At 43.0% G+C, this 10616-nt stretch overlaps 1 protein-coding gene and 2 non-coding genes across 4 annotated transcripts in view; 2 read left to right on the top strand and 1 right to left on the bottom strand.

The window, feature by feature from the left end:
• exosc9 (exosome component 9) overlaps positions 1–10616 on the bottom strand; it is a 360435-nt gene that overhangs the window by 346534 nt on the left and 3285 nt on the right. Inside the window, exons 9-12 of one of the 2 annotated variants that reach the window (XR_011585958.1) lie at positions 9933–10079; positions 9636–9823; positions 9363–9441; positions 8692–9009 (exon numbers count right to left, since the gene is read on the bottom strand). Coding sequence is in view for 1 of the 2 variants with exons in the window: in XM_070855096.1 (XP_070711197.1) it covers positions 8946–9009; positions 9363–9441; positions 9636–9823; positions 9933–10079 (478 nt within the window). In the remaining variant the exon portion in view is untranslated. Of the gene's footprint in view, positions 1–8668; positions 9010–9362; positions 9442–9635; positions 9824–9932; positions 10080–10616 lie in introns of those variants that run through there. The other variant, XM_070855096.1, reaches the window with a different exon arrangement.
• Positions 7978–8051, top strand: trnai-aau (transfer RNA isoleucine (anticodon AAU)). The gene has a single exon. It is a non-coding gene; the product is annotated as a tRNA-Ile (tRNA).
• Positions 8395–8466, top strand: trnaq-cug (transfer RNA glutamine (anticodon CUG)). Its single transcript has one exon. It is a non-coding gene; the product is annotated as a tRNA-Gln (tRNA).

Genomic DNA, 10616 nt, shown 5'->3' with positions numbered 1-10616 from the left:
CCAACAATTCAGGAATTCAACATTAAGGATTCAAGAATCCCCACATGAGCAGCATCGTGGCAGGAAGAACTCTCATGTTGGGAGGAGGTTGGACAGAGAGAGAGAGAGAGAACAGCAACAGCAACCAATATACTAACTAGCAACTATAGCACTGACAGTAGGAATGTGACTGATAAATTAACATTGAAAAACATGACGAGTGGCTGACGATCAGCAGCAGTGATTCATGAAGCCAGAGAACCACAGCAGGCGAACCAGGACCAGGATCCACAGGAACCAGAGAACCACAGCAGGAGAACCGGGACCAGGATCCACAGGAACCAGAGAACCACAGCAGGAGAACCGGGACCAGGATCCACAGGAACCTGAGAACCACAGCAGGAGAACCGGGACCAGGATCCACAGGAACCAGAGAACCACAGCAGGAGAACCGGGACCAGGATCCACAGGAACCAGAGAACCACAGCAGGAGAACCGGGACCAGGATCCACAGGAACTAGAGAACCACAGCAGGAGAACCGGGACCAGGATCCACAGGAACCTGAGAACCACAGCAGGAGGACCGGGACCAGGATCCACAGGAACCAGAGAACCACAGCAGGAGAACCGGGACCAGGATCCACAGGAACCAGAGAACCACAGCAGGAGAACCGGGACCAGGATCCACAGGAACCTGAGAACCACAGCAGGAGAACCGGGACCAGGATCCACGGGAACCTGAGAACCACAGCAGGAAAACCAGGACCAGGATCCACAGGAACCTGAGAACCACAGCAGGAGGACCAGGACCAGGATCCACAGGAACCAGAGAACCACAGCAGGAGAACCAGGACCAGGATCCACAGGAACCAGAGAGATGAGAAAAGCACAGAAAGGCTCCGGGGAAGATACCAAGTTAGTAACAGACATTAAAGAGACATGAAGCATCAGGATGGAGAGGAAGAGGAGGCGAGAGGAGCCCAGTGCATCATGGGAGTCCCCCAGCAGGCCTATAGCAGCATAACTAGGGGCTGGTCTAAGGCCTGAGCCAGCCCTAAACTATAGGCTTTATCACAAAGGAAGGTTTTTAGCCTACTCTTAAATGTAGAGAGGGTGTCTGCCCCCCGAACCCAAACTGGAAGGAGATTCCACAGGAGAGGAGCCTGATAGCTGAAAGCTCTGGCTCCATCACTACTTTAGAGGACTTTAGGAACCACCAGTAGTCAGGTCAATGTCAGGTCACTGGCAGTTTCATTTGGCACCACCTTTGGCGATAAGTAATATATTCCTCATTATCTTCTCAGTGAGGTCTCAGTGAGGATCCCTACTTGATTTAAGGAGGTACAGGGACAGCAGTAGAATGACTGGATCTGATCAAATATTTCACATTTCACATTTCACATTTCACATGGCAGTGGGTCTCCTGTACCTCTTGGATTGGCTCTGGGCAGATGGTGAGGTCGTACAACAGGGCACACATTCCCCCACAAACTCTGGGCTGGTGAACTTCTTCTGGTGTGCTGCGTGTGGGCTCTTCTGTGTGGTCGTCTGAGGGATTTAAGTTGAGGTACTTGGTTTTTTGGCAATCCACTCCACATTCTCTGCTGCAGAGCACATGCAGCTAACGTCACAGTAGAGAATTTAGAGTTAAAGAGTAACTGTACGGCTGGAAGCTCTGCTGGCAAAGCTTCCACTGCATCCTCCACAGCTTACTACTGGATGTAAAACAGTTTCATCTGTGACTGTCCCTGACTCAGAGCTTGGTATGGGGACAATGCCCTGTCAGCCCTTCTTTTCACTGGGCCACCCACACCATCTGGGGCACCTTTATTCAGCCCCTTTATTTTTCTTTACTTAGATGTATCCTTTTGGTCTGTGCTTACAGTAACCTGCACTCCTCAGTAACCCAAACTTCTCTTCTGCCCTTGAAGGCTCAGGCTTACTGCTGACAAGAGATTTTGGCCTGACTGGAGGGGTGCTTAATCCTTCAAGTACCTTTTTCCTGGCATTACGCCCCTTTTGAGCACCTTCATATTATTGAGCATGCTGCGCTCTCTCACTACTGTCTTTTTGCTTTTTTCTTCCCTGTCTTTAGCTCGTACCTCCACTTCTCTTTCTTTAAGTGTTGCTTTCTCCTCTGTTCATTGGCTTTGAAACTAATCAATCTCCATTTTAAAATGCCCGACTGTACAGCTGAAATCAGAAAGGTTTAAAGACTGATGCAAATAGGTCTCTATAGCTTATTTCCCCCGGTTTGTGAAGCAAGCAAGCAACTTGAAGAATGTTTGTTTTAGCGGTAGGCCTTTCTCAAGCACATGATTTTCTTCCAGGGGATCGAGTATCATGTAAAACTGAAAGTGAAACTTTACGTGGCTAGTGGTTAGGGAATAACTGCCTGCTAGGCTTCACCCACCTACTTATTCAGAGCCAGACCATCAGGGAAAAGGCAAGTATAACATTATCGAAGTATATTTTATTTGTAATTCACTGTCATGCATGCTGCACAGGCTCATAGCACTGTGGTCTCTCCCTCTCTGCCAACCCGCTCTCACTGAAGTTAGTAAAATAAGATTTAATCTATTAATTTGTGTCTCTATTAATCTATGAATCTATTAATTTTTCATTTTTTGTGTCCCTGAGTACAATTTTCAAACGAATGTATTTCTAAGGAATTATCTTTTCATGTCTGCATTACGTCTTTTTTCCTGTCAGTGGGACTTCTGTAGGACCAGGGAGCACAGAGGCTGTGCTGTCACATTTTATGTCCATGTTTTAACTATAACCACTGCATTACTCAAAATCTAATCACAAGATTTAGTCCTTGTTTTCCTCTCTTTATTTAATCAGTCCACATGGGTTTGCAGCAGTCAAGAGGGTCCACTGCCGGTCAAAAACATGCTAGTTAAGCCAACAGGACGACGAGTTAGTGCTATGACCATCCAATTGAATTTATTCCTCCTTTGATCCTAAAAATTAATCCCTAGCAGCACATTAAACCGCAGCTGCTGAGAAGAGAGGAGTTTGGATTAAGAGACAGAAAACCATCATGTTCAGATCACAGTAACCTCGGGTATGTAAATTCATGTATCACCCCCACCAGCACCATGAATGATGGCCAAGCCTAACTATTAATACAGACTGCGTAAGAGTAAATGCTCTCACATGACCAAGTTTCCTTTTATCACTTCTGGTCCAACAGTTTGCCACTTAGACGACATTTGAGCTTGGGGCTGAACAACCAACTGTGTTGAGTGGCTTCACCATGCATCATCTGCATGAATCTGTTCAGGGCTGGAAATTTCATGGACAAGTCTGAGCCTGGTACTGTGCCGGTACTGTAGTGTGGTGGGTGGATACTGGGCTCTCCCCGTTGGCTTTGCCAAACCAGAGACCTCACTGTTGTCTGGCATTGTTCACTGTGAAACAATAAGAGGAAAAACTTCATGAAAAAGTGTGTTCATGAAAAACTTTTTTCATAAAAAGTGATGTTGATCTGTTTGTTAAAACAAACAGTTCAGTGGAGGAAAAGGATTGTGGTACTCTTATGCCCCTCTTACTCTATTTATAGCAGGAGGATGCAATTGACAGGCGCCTCTAATTAGAAGGAGGATCTCATTTTTCAGAGCACAGGATAGTGTTGCTCTCAGTTATGGCAGCTCCCCAGCTAATTGGTAACTCACTGCAGATAGTTTCCCTGAAAAATAAATGTCACACCGCATTAAGATATTCTCTCTTAACCAGTCTACTTTTCTCTAGTTTTCTGCATTTACTCCATACTCCTCTCTTATCATCTTATCGTCTTATCTGAAAAACCCTTTTTTTCATTTCTACAGCCTTCTTCTGTCCCAGTGATGCCCCTGTATCTCTTTAACTGTTCCTCAGCAGCTGGTCTGACATGTCACCCACCCTGGTCATTTGAGAACTGACATCCAAGTGTTCAGGCCAGGGTCAGGACTTCCTCCCTGAGAGGAGAGAAACACACCGATGCCACACATCTCCCCTCTAGGAAAAAAAAAAAGTATTTTTGGAAAGCGTCCCAAAGCAGCCTTTCATATTAGTGAGAATGAGCTGGAAGCTCCTGTCTTCAAACATTGAAACAGTCAGTATATTCAGTTGAATGGCTTTAATTTCTTTTTGCAAGCTTTTATCTTTTTACAACAAATCATGCATTCTCTGTCACACAGTTAGTATGTTAGTAATGTAGTAAGCTGTGCATCAGGACATCTAGTGCAACACAGTTACCATCATGTCTGCATTTATTTAAGTATGTAAAGGAATGGAAACCAGTGTATGCACACAAGGATGGAAAACATCTTACATAAGTGCCTGTAATATGCACAGTACAGTAAAGATGAGAGGCCCCCCAAGATAAATGACTGATCCTTATTTTCTGCTTGGGCAGGTGCACCATCCCACTTCAACTTCAAGTCCATGCCTTTAAGAATAAAAGGAAACAGCTTCTGCTCACCCAAAGAACTACACATCAACAACACATATCATGTATCTGTGTCTCTGATGTTTCCCATAGCAACAGATACAAACCAGACCAGACGAGCAAGAGAGACAGTCTAAACAGAAGAGGCTGACTGCACGTATGGCATTCATCTTGTCCTACAAGATCAACCCAAGTTAGGCAAGAATTTCAATATTAGTACATTCTGCTGAATGGTGTATTAGATTCAAAGCAAGTGTTTGTCTTATAACATAATGTCTACAAAGTCTTGATTTCTACAGAATGTATGCATAACAACTATGGTATGGTTAAGGTGAGGGGAGACCACTCCAATGTGACATGTGAAAAAAGGCATTAACCACTGGATCCTTTATAAAATGTGTAAAGCCATACCTCCTGCTCCAAACACATAGGAGGGGGCACCATTTCACCTCCCCCTCCCATCTTCCTCCTCCCCTAACACACCTTGCAGTGTCCTCAGAAATGAACAACCATTGCCTCATTCTATCCAATGCTCATCGGTTAGTCATCTTACAGCACAGGGTTGCACAATGTTGCAGCACATATTTAGAACATACTGTGCGCAGATAATTGAATTTAGAATAGAATGGGGTGTAAAATAAAATAAAACCTGTATATATATAGTTTTTATATACATATACACTCACAAAATGATTCTGTGGTGCATTTTTTGAATTCTCCCCACTATGATTCTGAGTTAACCACAGCGCCTTCACAGCACGCAAGTGCAGCGCAGTGGCACTGTGGTGGCTGTTATGGCTGTAATAACGACACTGATCATTCATTGTGTGGTCAAATAATGAAAGTAATCTCAGTATGTGACACGGGACCGATGTGTGTCATCTGATACTCTGAGTAGGCTTTGTGAGTGGCACTGTGATAGCTGTGATGAGGGTTGGTGTGCACTGACAGTCTCTGTTTAGTCCAGTACTTTTCCACTGACTGAGCTACCAGGCGACATGTGTGTGCCTGTGTGTGTGTGTGTGTGTGTGTGTGTGTGTGTGTGTGTGTGTGTGCGTGTGTGCGTGTGCGTGTGCGTGTGTGCGTGCGTGCGTGTGTGTGTGTGTGAAGAAAATACAGCTGCACTCACTGTGCCTTATCAGCCAAACAGAAGGAAAAGACAAGAAACAAAAAAACACAGCAATCCTTTGATGATGTCTTGAACTCTGAGGGGGGGGGATTCAAGAGCATGTTACACAGTTACAAATTAGGCCGTATTACACGGCAGTTAGTCATGTGTATCTGCCAAGAGGGGGCTCATAACACGTGAGCTGAGTGCAGCATGTGCACACCCCAGTCCTCTGATTCATCACAAATAAACACATGCACAAATGAGGAGACACTAATGCACCACCACCCTGAGAGTCACACAGTAGCCACTTCCTTCCCTTAAGGCAATATGTCTGCACGCACAGATTGAATTTGCATCAGCCGGCAGGTTTAGTGTCACATTTCTGGGAACTGCACTTTTGCGACATCCTGAGTTTAGTCACCTGGTTTACGAGATCCAGATATGATTTGCTCAGTAGGTTTTACTGTTTGTGTTCCTGTGTGTGTGGATCGCCCCACCTGTAAGCAAACAGGAGACTCCAACACGAACTGTGAGGCTTCTAGTCCACACACAGCCTAACACACACTGTCACATACATGTTTAAACACACGCTAACACACCTGTGTGTGTTGGTGTTGTCCTGGTAGAGCTGAGATGTTTGTTGATGACATGCTGCTTTGATAAGAGTTTGTTGAGCCAGGACAGGAAAGCCACCAGGCACCACACACACATATCTTCCTGTCTGTGTGTATGTGAGTGTGTGTTTAGAATTGTACAACTTTAGGAGTTTTGATCGTTTTGTTTCTGTTCTAATACTCTATAACGAGAAATATAGACTCTATAACTAGATATGTAGACCTAAGTCACATTTTGGTTTTAAAGTGTGGACACAGGGGAATCCTGTGAATCAACCTGAGCCACTCTCAGACCGACAGGAGGCCTAAACTTGAACTGAATGTGCTGTGTTTGCAGAGGCAGACACAAAAGCATGAAAAGGGCCACAGGTGGTTTTGATCACCACAGGTCTGTGTAGTTGAACTGTTGACATTCAGCCTTATTCGTGCAATATATTGGTCAGCATTATCATATTACAGGCTGCAGTCCAGCAAAATACATGGAGTGCAGCCAGATTATTAACGTGGAAGTGATTAGACTAGGTTGGAGTCATCGTGGCTCTACAATAATCTGGGAACAGCAAATTCAATCAGACTATCAGATGTGAGATAAATCCTGATCATTCGTCTTTTGACTTTAGGCGTGGCTTGATCTAGAATACTCTCAGTCTGAGTGCTTTGGGTGTAGTCTGACCACGTCTCTCTCTGCTGCTTTAGCTAAGTATCCTCCACGAGGGCCTGCAAAATTCTTCTCAGGGGCTTGAATACATCAACAAGCTTTTGTGAATTCTTTTGTCTCTGATGGGCAGGTAGGGTACAGTTAGTGTAGCAGAGCTTTCTTCTGAAATCAGATGTCTATGGGTTCATGTGTGAGATTAGCTGAGACTCTTTAGCTAAATGGGCTAAAGGATTTACTGTGAATGCCCAGGGTTGGGTGATTTTTGCACATTTAACTGGATGTTTATGTCAGCAACACAGAGTCTACAGCCATGGCTGTTACTAGACTTGTTATTAGACTTATGAAATAGCTGAATACTTTTTCTTTTATCATTTATTCACTTCTATGAAAGTAGAGAAAGATTCAATAGAGAAACATTTAATATATTTTTTTGTTCTTGAAAATGAGAGCATGCATCTTAAGAGGCTTATCAACATTTTAAAAAGCCCATAAAAGTAGCCCTCCTGATTATACTGTATATGAATATGAAAGGTATGTGACCTGCAGGACTGATGACAAGGTGAGTCATAGATCCCTGTCTCTGTTTTTCCATCCTTCAGACTAGTTTGACTAGTACCAGATTTAGAACATCTGAAATCATTCCATCATTCCACTTTGATTATTATTCAAGGGAGGCAACTTAAGTGAACGATGACTCATTATTGACTGTATAGAGTCAAAGCCTGTGTGTCACACGGTAACTCCATTATCCTCCTGAAATACCTGATGTGGATTCTGTTTAATCCTACAAATAACTTTAAGTTTTACTGGTGCACCATGTAATAACTGCTTACAGAAAGCAAACTGAGTAAATACTGATACAATACATTTGTGTATCTATGGTTCATTAACTTCTGATAAAGACATGAGGCAATTTGTGCATGTCAAGTCTTGCCTGTACTAAGGTGAACTTTTTTTTAACCCTTTCTGTCGTGTTAGTACTGTCGTGTAGTTCGTCTACCTCTATTGGCTACATATCATAGTGAGTGACAATGATAATGATGGTCATCATTGTGACTATGTGATTTGGAATTTAACTTCCATTTAATGAGAAACATTATACAAAGGAATGAAAACATATTCACGCTATAAATACTGTAAGGTACAACCATATAACAGAGGCCAAACCTGAGCTCAACATGGCCGGTTAGCTCAGTTGGTTAGAGCGTGGTGCTAATAACGCCAAGGTCGCGGGTTCGATCCCCGTACGGGCCAACGAAGTTTTGCTTGGCTCGATAGCTGGTTGTTGTTCCTAACAGTGGAAATATACTTATCTCCTTTTGATTTTATCACTGTCCCTCATAGATATGTTGGCAAATGTCAGATAATCAGGGTAACGATAGAAACAACGTCGCGTCGTATCTTTCTCACTGAACACCTCTGTTAGACATCAGTTAGTGTTCACGCATTCATCAGCATAAAAACCAACCATATAAATGCATGTATATATGTTTATGCGAAAATATATATATTTCTATAAATATACATTAGTATAAGTATAAATATATACTTTTGTACATATATATGTAACGTCTTTATTTCGCCACTGACAGGACGTGGTTCCATGGTGTAATGGTTAGCACTCTGGACTCTGAATCCAGCGATCCGAGTTCAAATCTCGGTGGAACCTGATTTTTTTCTCCTTTCATCCTTTCTCACACTCACCTGTAACTGTTTATACCACAAATCGTACAAACATTTTTTTCTTTTTATTACTTTTCACACTCCACTCCAAAGTCCTCACAAAAATGTACTGCTTTGCTAACTGAAATGTGGAAAATCAGCTTAGCAACCGACACTGATTGAGAATATTTTCTTTAATCATACCTGTCAAAAACCTTTTACATCCTTTCACTGTTAAAAAAAAACATTAATTTTCTAACAAATCAATTTCCATACATTTACAAGCCCAGTCTGTTTCCAAGACAATCCAAATGAGTAAAAGAGAAGAAGAGAAGTTCATGTTCTCAGAGTAAGTATCCAACGCTTAAGTGTCTCTGTACTGTAACATCTCTTTGATCCTCAGATGTAGCGGGCAAAAATTATTTATTTCATCATCAGCGGTGCTGCCATCTGTGGATTTAAGTGGAGGTCCAGTTTAGCTTTCTTTCATTTCTTCTGTCTTTTCTTTGATGTTGCTACCCCCTTCTGATGGGAACTAGATCCTGCAATTCTGAGAGCGAGAACAAAAGAGGTTACTTTACATTGTTATTGTTGGTGGTAGTAGTATTATTAGTATTATATAACACATCTCCTCACTCTGAATGTACATGTTATATATTATTATTAGTAGTAGTGGTATTATTTGTATCATTATTATTATTATTATCATTATTATTACTTTTGTGTTTGGGGTTTATTCTTATTCTTTTAGAGCTGTGTGTAATAAAAAGCAATTTCCCCCTGGGGATTATTAAAGGAATTCTGATTCTGATTCTGATTCTGATTTAACAACCTAATCATGTTTGTGCAAAGTGTTTCTAACTCTAATGTCCTTTAAATAGAAAAGACAACTGATGCACCTACCTCGGAGCTTTGTCTGCTGTCTCTGGGTGAAGAATGACCACCTCCTCCTCTTCGCTGTCAGATATCTCCACCACATCTCCTGTAAGGAGAAAGAAGTTGTTCAAAACCAAACAAGCTCACTGAATAATCATATATGACCTAAGGTTGCATTCCATTTAATGGTATGTATCTGAAATGTTATTATGTGTTCATGTTCTTTTCCAATCTGGCTCTTTAGAAATAAAAATCTGCATGTATCACTTGAAATTAAGTAAGAAAAAAAAGCTGAATCACCTCCACTCTCCTCTTGCTTGTCACGCTGCTGCTCCTCCTCCATCTTTGTCACTTCTTCCTCCTGTTCTTCATCACTGTTGTCATCCGCCTCCGGCTCCTCTCCCTCATCCTCCTCCAGTCCCCAGGTGTTCTGCAGCCCCTGGCCAACCTGACCCACACCTGGGAGGGGCACCACTGGAGAAGGCACGCTTGTGTGTATGGTTATGGAGCCACAGTGGATGTAATGATACGGAGTGACAGATAGTAGACGGAAAAAACACATTGTCCTGGTTGTTGTTCAGGCTCAGTAAAGGATACGTCTGAGGTGGGGCCTTGGCATTTTGAATGATGTCGTGGGCTCTATCAGTGACATCCGTCATCTCCACCGGAGTCTCCTCCATTTTCAGCGTTGTGATTCGCTCCTGAGGCATAGACTCTGCAAAACCACACCTTCCACCAGCCTTTCTGGAAAATGTAAGATTACAGAGTTCTTATTTATCCTCTAATTAAGACGCCAGGAGTGAAAGGATAACTCCATCCATCAATACATTGTCTCCAGTTATCCTTAAGGGTTGAGGGGGGGGGCTGGAGCCAATCCCAGCTGACACTGGTACAACCTGGACAGGTCCAGTCAATCACAAGGCCGACACATAGAGACAGGTGACCAGTGATACTCAAATCTACGGGCGATTTGGAGTCACCAATTAACCTGCAAGTGTTTGGGCTGTGGGAGGAAGGCGGAGTACCCGGAGAAAACCCACGCAAGCACGGGGAGGACATGAGAACCCCACACAGAAAGGTTCAAGGTTTCAACCCGCAAATCTGCCGCTCAGTGGATTCACACCTGGAGCCTTACTGGGACAACTCCAGTATCTTTATAATATAGATATGAAATGACTGGTAGCTACAAAATGTGCCTTTGGTGTTTTAAAGGATTAGTTCAGATCCAACACAATAATACAACCAAATGAACAGAAAGAGGCAGCAGTAGAGCAGCAGTCC

Source organism: Pempheris klunzingeri, chromosome 3 (assembly GCF_042242105.1).
Source record: "Pempheris klunzingeri isolate RE-2024b chromosome 3, fPemKlu1.hap1, whole genome shotgun sequence".
In the NCBI taxonomy this organism is placed as follows: domain Eukaryota; kingdom Metazoa; phylum Chordata; class Actinopteri; order Acropomatiformes; family Pempheridae; genus Pempheris; species Pempheris klunzingeri.
The sequence above is the reverse complement of the archived record's forward strand: the minus strand, read 5'-3'. Positions and strand labels throughout refer to the sequence as shown.